At 34.3% G+C, this 12,613-nt stretch overlaps 1 protein-coding gene across 1 annotated transcript in view; it reads left to right on the plus strand.

Moving 5' to 3' along the window:
* ANKRD50 (ankyrin repeat domain containing 50) overlaps positions 1 to 11,938 on the plus strand; it is a 49,060-nt gene extending 37,122 nt beyond the window's left edge. The window contains exons 4-5 of the mRNA XM_055274643.2: positions 3,483 to 7,033; positions 8,505 to 11,938. Of these exons, the coding sequence (XP_055130618.1) occupies positions 3,483 to 7,030 (3,548 nt within the window). The 3' untranslated portion in view covers positions 7,031 to 7,033; positions 8,505 to 11,938. The remainder of the gene's footprint in view (positions 1 to 3,482; positions 7,034 to 8,504) is intronic.
* The last annotated feature ends 675 nt before the right edge of the window (positions 11,939 to 12,613 follow it).

Genomic DNA, 12,613 nt, shown 5'->3' on the forward strand with positions numbered 1-12,613 from the left:
AAATTGGCAAGTGTATCATCATAGCCAGTAACATTAAGATCTTTACTATGTCTAAATTGGCTTCACCTACTCATATCTGAGGATTAAGCCTTTGGAAAGAGAGTTTTTATAACTTTTCTGATGTATTCATTATTCTGACCAGTAGCATTTTCATTAATGGCTTCAGATTAATCTAATGAAAATTACTTTGGCACTAAGCAGAATTTTGACTACAACTAGGGTATTATCATAGCCTGATAGTTGTTAGGCCTTGTTATGGGACTGAAAGAAATAGCAGCCTATTTCAAAACATTTTGTGCACAAAAAATTAACACTCCAAGATTTTTAAAAGATTGTGTTTATTTTATCTGATTATAAAAGTAATACAGGCTCCATTTAGAACATATTTTAAATGACAACATACACAAATATTACACCAGATAATAATGAGTGCTTAATTATTATTAACACATTGTGTTAAATTCTGTATATGTTTCCCTTCCTAGTTGAGATCATGCTATATATCAATTTGGTTTTCTGCTTTTTAAATTTAATATTGACAAACCTTTCAGTGTCACCATATTGTCTTTTTAATGACTATTTTAATGCTTACATATTTTATTTGTATATTAATATGCTGGCATTTGCTTAAACTTCTTGTTATATTTTTAGGTTTTATTTTCGTATTGCTCATCCTCATATGTTCCTCATGATAATAAGTAATTTCAGTAAGCATCAATTTATAAATATTGGCACAGGTCTTCTCTTTCACTCTGTTTTCACCAGTACTGCGTCATGCGGTACCCTGAGAAATAATTCAAGCAAGAATAGAAAATAACAGAAATGTTTCAAGTAAGAATAGAAAATTTCAAGTAAGAATAGAAAAGAATAGAAAAATACTTCTATTCAAGTAAGAATAGAAAAGAAATAGGGAGGTAGGTGGTCCATCATTTCAGTAAGTCATGTTTTTATTCCCCTAGAAGTTTTGATTATTTTTCAGCCCTATCTTATGTTTAAAAGTGCTTTGATAGCTATATATTGTGTGTGTTCATAATAAGAGGATTACATGTGTATTAGTCAGCAGTTACAATTTTTAAAAGTAATTATTTTCAGTACCGTAACTCAAGATATTTAAGTTGTTGATTAATAGATATTCTTAGTTCTGTTTTAATGAAGAGATAACTATTATAACTATTATTGGTCATGAACATAATAATTTCTTCTATCTAAAATCCATATTATTATTTAGATTGGGGGGAGATTTATTCTGTAAATTACAAATTCTCTGTAAGTTTTCTTTATGAAATTCTATACTTTCTTATAGAATTAATCCTATGTCTCTACTCCCTCCTCTTCACTCCCCTGTCAAACACTTGAGTTTTCTTTCACAGCTTTCTATTCTTGTTCCTATCTTAATGAAAAGAGCAAACTTCAAAGTCAAACAAAACAATCAAAATTTATCACTTTCTAGCTGTGTTACTGTGAGCAATTTATTTAGCCTTTCTGAGCTTTAGGTTCCTCATTTTTTAAAATAGAAATATTTATCTCCCAGGCTTAACAGACAAGGAGGTTTTATATATAATGAGTACTTAAACTGCTGCCTTAGTTGACTCTCAATAAATGTTGCTCTCTTTTATTCCTTTCTGTAGAACCCCTACCTGTTACTCTGGAGTTTCTGTCTTAATAATCTCAAGTTCCAATCATGACATCTTAGTTAATTAGGTTTAAATTTTAGATATTTATTCATAATGTATTATATGATCTTTCATGTAAATCAAGTAATGTAATATAAAGTATTAAAGTAATGTAAAGTATTACATTGCTTCAGAAACTTTAAAACACTATATAATGTAAAATAGTATTATTTCTCAAGTAACTTATTTTATTAGCAATGTACTGGGTATTTCCCTTATCTAACTTAAATTTTTAAGTGAATTGATAAAGCCAAAAGCAAATGGACACACAGAAAAAGATGTGGAGGCAAATCATCTCACATCACTGGTAAATATAGATTGCTGTAAATTTCTAGGTATGTTTTAAACCCTCCTCAGGTGAGCAGTGACTTTTTCATAATTGAAATTTATCTTTTGAAATTATTTCTGTTGAGGATTTAATAACCAATTGTGTGTATATACATATATATGTAAAATTAGATTCTATTTTTATATAGATTTAGGGCTATATAAATCTATATACAAAGGGCTATATTAGGACAACTGTTATTCGTATTTTATTCTTGGTAGGTTGTTTTTAATTTTTCAATAACTGTCCATTTTGTCGACATACTTAAAGCTTAGTATTACAAAATTGAGTTCATCAGCTTTTTCTACAAACCTATTATTTGTCCTTCAGTGGTCTCTTTTTCAGTCCTGTTGGCAGAGCCACAAGTTAATGTCAGCTTTGACTCGTCCTTCTCTCTTTACTTCTCCACATTCACCAAACACTGTATAATCTAGCTCTTATTAAAAATTCCCAAGTCCATCATGTTATTTTTGCTGCTGCTGCTGCAACTGCTGCCACCACCATGGCTGTTGAGGCTCATAGTGATTTTCATCTAGAGTTTATCACAGCCTCTTTAAAAAAGGTTTTTCCTTTAGTCTTGATTTGCTCCAGTTCTTCTTTAGATGTTAGAATATTCCTTCAAAATGCAAATCTGGTCATGTTAGAGACTTGGTAAGTTCATTCACTTAGCAGTTTTTTGTTCTGTTAAGATGAATACACAATTGTCTAATAAGTTCATATCTGTACATCATGATGTCATCTACCTTTAGACAGTGAAATTATGGCTTCCTTTAAAGAACTTAAAATGAGTTTAAAATAGCTATAGCTAGTATATTTTTAGGTTGGTTTAAATCTTATTATTTATTTTACAGTGCTGAAGTTTCTTGACCATAATTTAGCCAAAAAGTTAGATCTTAATTGGTTCAGGCTATTTATTGATGGTCTGAGATTTAGTTATTTTAATTTGATAAAATGTACAGTAATGTAGTTTAAAGACAATGACTGGATATTCTAATTGGATGTAAATATTCAGTCACATAATTAAGGCTAGTGTATATTCAAGTGTATAGGTGAAAATATATAAATTATTTATATGGAAAAGATTTTGTAAAAAGAAACCTTACTTGTTATTTCTCCTGCAACTTTTTTTTCCTAATCGCTTGGGAGTTCAGATGATGTTAACTGGGTACTTTTATGGTTACGTAAGACTGTCTGCTTCTTAATTAGTATCTATTACAATGGAGTTGAGAGAGGCACCAAGCTACTAAAGGAATAAGTAGTTCGATTTGTAGGTAGGAAAATGAAATTTTTCTACCATCAGTGTGTTTTTGCAGAAAGAAAAGAAAACTGATTTACATACTAATAGGTATTAATTGATCTGCTTATTAGTATTAATTTATTAATTGATTTATTTTTTATTATATCGACATTCTCTTTGAAGATATGGTAACTTCTACAATCCTTTTCAACTGATGATATCTACTTTTTTATCTCTTCATTAGGTTTTCGAAAAATAAGTTTAGATGACCTTCGGAAGGCATATATTGTCAAGGATGTTCAGCAGTACATTCTTCATCGTTTAGATCAAGAAGAAGCTTTGCGACAACACCTCACAAAAGAAACTGCAGAGATGTTAAACCAACTGCACATTAAAAGCAGCGGATGCTTTCTTTACCTAGAACGAGTTTTAGATGGAGTTGTAGAAAATTTTATTATGTTAAGAGAAATTCGTGACATCCCAGGAACTCTAAATGGTTTATATCTCTGGCTGTGCCAAAGACTTTTTGTGAGGAAACAATTTGCAAAGGTTCAGCCTATTTTGAATGTGATTCTTGCAGCCTGCCGACCTTTGACCATAACGGAATTATATCATGCGGTATGGACCAAAAACATGTCGTTAACTTTGGAAGATTTTCAACGCAAGTTAGATGTCCTCTCCAAACTTCTTGTTGATGGACTAGGAAATACAAAAATACTGTTTCATTATAGTTTTGCAGAGTGGCTTCTGGATGTAAAACACTGTACTCAGAAGTATTTATGTAATGCAGCAGAAGGACACAGAATGTTGGCTATGAGTTATACCTGTCAAGCCAAGAATTTAACACCACTGGAAGCACAAGAATTTGCATTGCACTTAATTAACTCAAACTTACAATTAGAGACAGCGGAGTTAGCTCTGTGGATGATATGGAATGGTACACCTGTCAGAGATTCCCTTTCTACTTTAATACCCAAGGAACAAGAAGTGCTACAGCTGTTGGTTAAAGCTGGGGCTCATGTCAACAGTGAAGACGATCGCACATCATGCATAGTTCGACAAGCCTTAGAAAGAGAGGATTCCATTCGGACATTATTAGATAATGGAGCTTCGGTAAATCAGTGTGATTCAAATGGGAGAACATTATTGGCTAATGCTGCATATAGTGGCAGTCTTGATGTAGTCAATTTACTTGTCTCTAGGGGAGCAGATTTAGAGGTAGAAGATGCTCATGGACATACACCACTCACCCTAGCAGCTAGACAAGGACATACCAAGGTGGTTAATTGTTTGATTGGGTGTGGAGCAAATATTAATCACACTGATCAAGATGGTTGGACAGCATTAAGATCTGCTGCTTGGGGTGGCCATACTGAGGTAGTTTCTGCACTACTTTATGCTGGCGTAAAAGTGGATTGTGCAGATGCTGATAGCCGAACAGCTTTGAGAGCAGCAGCATGGGGAGGACACGAGGATATTGTACTGAATTTGCTACAACATGGCGCTGAAGTGAACAAAGCTGATAATGAAGGTAGAACTGCTTTGATAGCAGCAGCATACATGGGACATAGAGAGATTGTGGAACACCTACTGGATCATGGAGCAGAAGTAAATCATGAGGATGTTGATGGCAGGACTGCACTCTCTGTAGCTGCACTTTGTGTGCCTGCAAGTAAAGGGCACGCATCAGTTGTTAGCCTTTTAATTGATCGAGGTGCTGAAGTGGATCATTGTGATAAAGATGGCATGACTCCACTGCTGGTAGCTGCCTATGAAGGACATGTTGATGTGGTTGACCTGCTTCTAGAAGGGGGAGCAGATGTAGATCACACAGATAACAATGGTCGTACACCCCTCTTAGCAGCAGCTTCTATGGGTCATGCATCAGTTGTAAATACACTTTTGTTTTGGGGTGCAGCTGTGGATAGTATTGATAGTGAAGGTAGGACAGTCCTCAGTATAGCTTCAGCACAAGGAAATGTTGAGGTGGTACGTACTCTACTGGATAGAGGGTTAGATGAAAATCACAGAGATGATGCTGGATGGACACCTTTGCACATGGCAGCTTTTGAAGGGCACAGATTAATATGTGAAGCACTTATTGAACAAGGTGCTAGAACAAATGAGATTGACAATGATGGACGAATCCCTTTCATATTAGCTTCACAAGAGGGTCATTATGATTGTGTTCAAATATTACTGGAAAACAAATCCAACATTGATCAAAGAGGTTATGATGGAAGAAACGCACTGCGGGTTGCTGCATTAGAAGGGCACAGGGACATTGTTGAATTGCTTTTTAGCCATGGAGCTGATGTTAACTGCAAAGATGCTGATGGTCGGCCCACACTGTATATCTTGGCCTTAGAAAATCAGCTTACAATGGCGGAATATTTTTTAGAAAATGGTGCAAACGTAGAAGCAAGTGATGCTGAAGGAAGGACAGCACTTCATGTGTCTTGTTGGCAAGGCCATATGGAAATGGTGCAGGTCCTGATAGCATACCATGCTGATGTCAATGCTGCAGACAACGAAAAGCGCTCTGCTTTGCAGTCTGCAGCCTGGCAGGGCCATGTAAAAGTGGTTCAGCTTCTGATTGAGCATGGTGCTGTAGTTGACCATACATGTAACCAAGGTGCAACTGCACTCTGTATTGCAGCCCAGGAAGGGCACATTGATGCTGTGCAGGTCTTATTAGAGCATGGTGCTGATCCAAACCATGCTGATCAATTTGGACGCACTGCTATGCGTGTTGCAGCCAAAAATGGACATTCTCAGATAATTAAATTATTAGAAAAATATGGTGCATCTAGTTTGAATGGCTGTTCACCATCTCCTGTTCACACAATGGAGCAAAAACCTCTACAGTCAGTGTCTTCAAAAATGCAGTCATTAACAATTAAATCAAATAGCTCTGGTAGTACTGGTGGAGGGGATATGCAGCCTTCGTTACGTGGTTTACCTAATGGGCCAGCTCATGCTTTTAGTTCTCCTTCAGAATCTCCAGATTCTACAGTTGACCGGCAGAAGTCATCACTGTCAAATAATTCCCTGAAAAGCTCAAAAAATTCATCTTTGAGAACTACTTCATCTACAGCAACAGCTCAAACAGTGCCAATTGATAGCTTTCATAACTTGTCATTTACAGAACAAATTCAGCAGCATTCATTGCCACGCAGTAGAAGTCGACAGTCAATTGTTTCCCCATCTTCCACAACACAGTCCTTAGGACAGAGTCATAATTCACCAAGCAGTGAATTTGAGTGGAGTCAAGTAAAGCCCAGTTTGAAGTCAACTAAAGCAAATAAAGGGGGGAAATCAGAAAATTCTGCCAAGTCGGGATCAGCTGGGAAAAAAGCGAAACAAAGTAATTCTTCACAGCCAAAGGTTTTAGAATATGAAATGACTCAGTTCGATAGAAGAGGACCTATAGCCAAATCCGGGACTGCTGCACCACCTAAACAAATGCCAGCAGAATCTCAATGCAAAATTATGATACCTTCAGCTCAGCAGGAAATTGGTCGATCTCAACAGCAGTTTCTTATTCACCAACAATGTGGGGAACAGAAGAAGAGAAATGGAATAATGACAAATCCAAATTATCATCTTCAGAGCAACCAGGTTTTTCTTGGTAGGGTTTCAGTCCCACGAACAATGCAAGATAGAGGGCATCAGGAAGTGTTGGAGGGATACCCTTCCTCAGAGACAGAATTAAGCCTTAAACAAGCTCTGAAGCTTCAGATTGAAGGTTCTGACCCTAGCTTCAACTATAAAAAGGAAACACCATTATAAAAGGTAATATTTTGTCAACATAAAGAGTAAAAAACAAAAGTATAGTTCCCTCTACTTGGAATGCTCTTTTTCCTGATCACAAGGCCAATTCCCTCAGTTAATCTCTACTCAGATGTCATCTGGGCCAGACCTGCCTCATCACCCCTTTACATCAGAATTCTCCTGCCTCTAGCACTCCTTTCCCCCTTGCCTGCATTATGTTATCCAAAGCACTTACTATTTAAAATACTTCAGATGTTTTCTTTATTATTTTTCTCCTCTGAACTAAAAATACAACCTTTGTGAGGGTAGGGTTTTCTGTCTGTTCACTACTGTATTTCATGTACTTGGAATAGTGCTTGGACCTATGGTAGTTTCCCAGTAAAAATTTGTTGAATAAGTCAATGAACTAATGAATGAATTAATATACTACTTATGGATCCCAGATTAAGAATTCTTTCCTATTCAGTTATGTCCTCCTTTTAAAAGAATTTTGATGGTGTCAGAGGGAGGGGCTATTTCAAACTCATCTTTTTGGTTTGAATGCAATAATGTCTGTAGCACATAGTAGATAGTAAATATTAATTTCAATCCTTTTCACTCAGAAAGAAGTCAAAAACTTAGTAGAAGGTAGTTTTTATGATGACCGATCTCTTGAGACTCTTCCAAGTAATGTTTTCACACATAAGGCATAGACGTGAAAAATGGTAAATGGATGTTTTTGCAATATTGGTATTTAGGGCACTTTATACCTAGATAAATTAGTCATATTTGTTAAATAAAAATATTTTTTTCTCCTCCCTGTGACAAAGGATACTTCATTAATAATATAGGGGATGTTAGTGGGAAAATAGGTATGTAAGTTTTATATTTTAGATACTTTTTCAGAAGCACATTTCCCATATTGGAGATAAATCTGAAGATTTTATTAGGGGTCTTTCCTAGCTTACACTGCAGCTATATTTATCCCACTTTGCTTAATGATTTTTCTTCCTCTAACAAAATTATATATACTCTTTCCTTTTTGCTGCTTCTGTCTTTGTAAATATATTTTAGGGATATAATAGGTGAAACACTATTACAGATAAATTCCTCATATCGTCTAATAATAAACAGCCTTCAATGTGAATCTAGGGGTGACCAGTCAAATGTCATTCAAAAATAATTTGAATAAAGTAGTTAATTCAGTCCCAAATGCAATTCGTTTTTAAAATAATTAGTTCTGATGGTGCACCCTTTCAACTCTCATGATATCTGTTTTAAAGGCAAAGTATAAATACATATTAAAAATGAAACACCAGAATTAAGGTAAACATTTTGTGGAATTTAAAAAGTGGCTTATAAGTTAAATAATAGTTAAGTCTGCTTTGTGCTTTGCATGGTAAATATATAGATAAAGATATATAGAGGTAAATGTATTATATAAAGTTTTAAAATGATATGTAGCTATATAATACGATGTAGAAATTAATTTTTTTTTTAACTTTTGCATTAGTTTCCTATTCTGTGAAACAGAAGACATTGTGATGGAGTGGTTCTTCAGCTACTGGATGGAAACATATGCCTGTTAATTTGCTGAAAAAACAAAAAAAATGAAGAATGTGATCTCTGCAGTACAGTTACCTTAATTACTGTAATGTGCCTAAATAGTAAGGCTGCCTTCTCAATGTAACCCTCTGTGCTTAAAAAAATTTAATTTTATGTGCTTTGTATTCACTACACAGGAATAAGCACTTTTTAAAAATGCAGATACATGCTGCAGTTCCCTGATAAAAGCTGAAAAGAAAATTTGAGTATTTTAAGATTTGATAAAAAAATGTGCATGTGCCATAATCAAATATATATGAAAAGGCAGTGTTCCTTGTATTTATTTTTTTTTCTTTTTGTGGCAAAAGAAACTTAAACATACTGTTTCAGTCACATTGCATTGTAGTGTATGGCCTGTTTCTTGTATCTTTAAAGATGTTGCTCAATAAAACAAATCTTGCAACTGTTCTATGTTCACTACACCTTCAGCATTGGATAAAAATCAGTTTCTATACATTGAAATGAAAAAATGATTTCTTGGCAGTTTAAAAAAATATTTTATAGTAGTTTAGGGAGCTGCTTTAAGTAGTTTAAATCTGGATTTTCCCAGTAGAATTCTTCTCATCTCTGGCTAAACATGTCAGAACAAACAACCAACCAGTCTGTAGGCAGAATAAAGTCCTATTTCATCCGCTGGGATACAATTTCACCTTCCATTCACTTTGTCATTCCATCTCTAAGAAGACAGACTATCATTCCTGAGGCATGAAAATTCTCAGGGACAAAGCCATGCCTCAGTCACATGTGTGTGCAGAGAGAAATGCACCTATCTAAGGGTAGATTTTTGATCCCTGAATAATTCATTGACTAAACTGACCTCTTCCTCCTGGCTAAATAAATTAATTTTGCTGGCTTCTCTCTCAGCGGTTTCTATTTTGTAAATTGCTGCATGACCAAAATAGCCCCACTCAAAATCAATTGAATTAATTTTAATGGTTTGGTTGGATGAATATAAAATGTGCTGTCTTTCACAGATGACACCACTCACCTGTCAATCATAGCACATGTGTACTTTTTATTGTTACTTAATAGTGATAGATTTGCACTATTCTATCCTCATACTCTTTCCTGTTTTCTTCTTTGTACAATTGCATGCAGGAGGGCTGGATGCCAGGGTTAAGAGAGAAATTCATGACAAGGAAGGTAAAATTGGTTCAAATGAGCATGTGACCCACAGCCTTAGTCTCCTTACTCTTAAATCAGTGGAGCTGTAGCTTAGATGGGTCGTTTATATGTCTGGAAAAGTTGTCATAACAGTTTAGAAGCCAAGGTTGTGGATTTGATCTTAGAATGGGCCTGTTAGTCTTATAGAACCCAGAAATTCTGTTCTTTTCATATACTGTTGATAAGGAGGAATGAGGAAAGAGAATCTGGAGATTCAGCACAAAACCATTGCTACTTCTAGAACAAAATCTTTAGAATATGTCCTAATAACAAAGGTCAGTAATGTCATCTTCATATATGAAGGACACATGTGATACATTGTTCGTGGAAATAGAAATGTGTAATTATGATAAATGTTTCACTTGAATCTTATTGTAAGGCTTTTCTTGCTTTTATTTTTTAAAGTCAGCAAAACTCATTTTGTCTGTCATCTATAAGTCATAGTAAGGACTACGAGATAAGTTGATGAGTTCAATTGATATTAAGGTGACATGGCAATATTAGTAACTCAGATGTGAATGTTTCAAGTATTGAATTCTTGTCCCTATGGGACATTTATTAAATACACTTAATAGGACTCTTGCAAAGTAGCCTTAAAAGTGTTAATGAGTCTATTAATAAATATGAACACATACTATTATTAGAACCAACTTTACTCATATCTCAAATACAGTACATTTACATTACTGTAGAGGATGAAGCTCTAATTTCTATTACATGTATTTTTCTTTAGAACGAGAACCCTGAAAGCTGCCAGTTTTCTATTAACTTTGAATTATTGAAATTGTATTTATTTAATTTTATTGTTTTTACAAAATTGCACCTTGTGTCCAAAGGGCGAAGATATGACATTGCATAAGGGATTTATGTTTTTCAAAGAGCTAACTGTTTTCATATCCATACTATATACACTTGAAGCAGTTGGTAGGAAGAGAACCTATTGGAAAAATATGATTTTCAAAAGTAAGTATTCCTCGGGATGTTTTTATATAAATTATGTTTTGGAATAGAACATAAATGACTTTGAGTTAGGATAAGGATGGTAAGATGGGTGCTGGAGATGCCCTGCCTTGCTTATTTGTTTCTGTGGGGGATTTAATACTATAAATGAAAATGGCTTCTGCTCCATTAAAAAGTAAAAATTGTCCTCCAAATATAAAACTCCTTAATAGATATTTTTGAAATTAAAATCTTTAAATTTTATAAATCAGTTGTTGCCACTATACAACTATGATGGCATGTGCTTATAACATTTTTATAACATTCCGTCTGTGTCTATTCCCTAAATATCATGAGTTTATAGTAAGGAAAGTGATAAAAATACAGTAATGAAATAAAAATCTGAATGTTTCTAAGAAAGGTTTTGGAAGGAAAAATGACCTGAAATCGGTGCGTACTGCAAGTACAGCCAATAATTTTTGTTCTTTGTCTTCACCCCCACCCTCACTGGAATTCTCACCAAAAATTTGATACTTAAAAAACAGAAGTAAATACTTTTCTCAATATTGTTTTGGCTATGCAAATACTTGTTTTGCTTAATGTCCTCCATTTACACTTCTCAGCAAATGTAGTTGCAAACAAATGCTTTCTTTTTATTTTTCCCTTGGTTTGAGGTATGTAAATAGCCTAAAATGTACATTGAATTTCACATTGTAAAAGTTTTATTTTATCCCTTGTATGATATTACTCAAAAAATCCCTATGTATATGAAAGTGCATAATAAATATATTTGCTTTACAGAGAAGATCTTGTTTTAATTTTGTCCTTGAACCAGTAGAACATGCATGATATGCATATAGTATAAACAACTGTTAGTTGTTTTAAGTTATTATCTTAAATAAATCCTGAGCAAATGAATTTGGAAACATTTTGCAAAGAAGAAAGTGAAATACAACACTGTCCAAAGGAAGGTAGAAAAACAGAAAGATTTAATGTTTATGTCTTCCTAAGCCTTTTTAAGGACTTAATGTTCTTTCTCCCTCCCCCCCCGTGACTGATTATATACTGTATCACACCATGTCAGGTTTTGTGCCTCTGAGAATTGCAGTAATCCAATAAATTTTGTATATGTGTGCTCCTTGATCATCAGAATATTATGGCCATCTTATGGTGGATATTTTGGGAGTTTATTGCAAACATGGTCATTCATTTTCTAAATAAAATTTGTGTGTTTCTTCACTCAGTAAACTTGCGTCACTTCTTCATGACCTCTTTCCCCACCAGAACACAGCATACACATGCTGTATGTATACACAAACACAAATGGCTTTTTGAATCTGTGGGTTCCACGTCCCTGGATGCAACCAATCTCAGATAAAATATTAGGAAAAAAAAATTCTAAAGTTCTGAAAAACAAATTTGTTATGTGCCAAGTACTACCTGAGTCCACCTGAATGAAGTGATGTGTAGGCATTGTATTAGGTATTGTAAGTAATCTAGAGATGATTTAAAGTATACAGAGCATATGCGTAGGTCATATATAAATGCTGTGCCATTTCATATAAGGGACAGGAGTGTCTGAGGATTTTGGTATCCAAGAGGAGTCCTGGAAACAATCTCCCTATGTTTACTAATGAACGACTATCCTATTACTCCAAAGAGAGGTTTCTAAAAAGGCCAACAAGGTATGTTCTGTAATTTCATGAAAATTGTAGTGTTCTGCAGTTATATTTTTTATAAATTTGTTGAATTAATATAAATCTTATTCTAAAAAATTAATAATATAACAATGTGTTTAAACACAAATGTATGGTATACATAGAAGAATTTAAAAACAGACCAGTAGCTAAATGAACTTACATGGAGTTTTCTAGCTAATGGTCCAAGGAAATACACTGTGAGAACTTGGTGATA

This window comes from Symphalangus syndactylus, chromosome 4, assembly GCF_028878055.3.
Source record: "Symphalangus syndactylus isolate Jambi chromosome 4, NHGRI_mSymSyn1-v2.1_pri, whole genome shotgun sequence".
In the NCBI taxonomy this organism is placed as follows: domain Eukaryota; kingdom Metazoa; phylum Chordata; class Mammalia; order Primates; family Hylobatidae; genus Symphalangus; species Symphalangus syndactylus.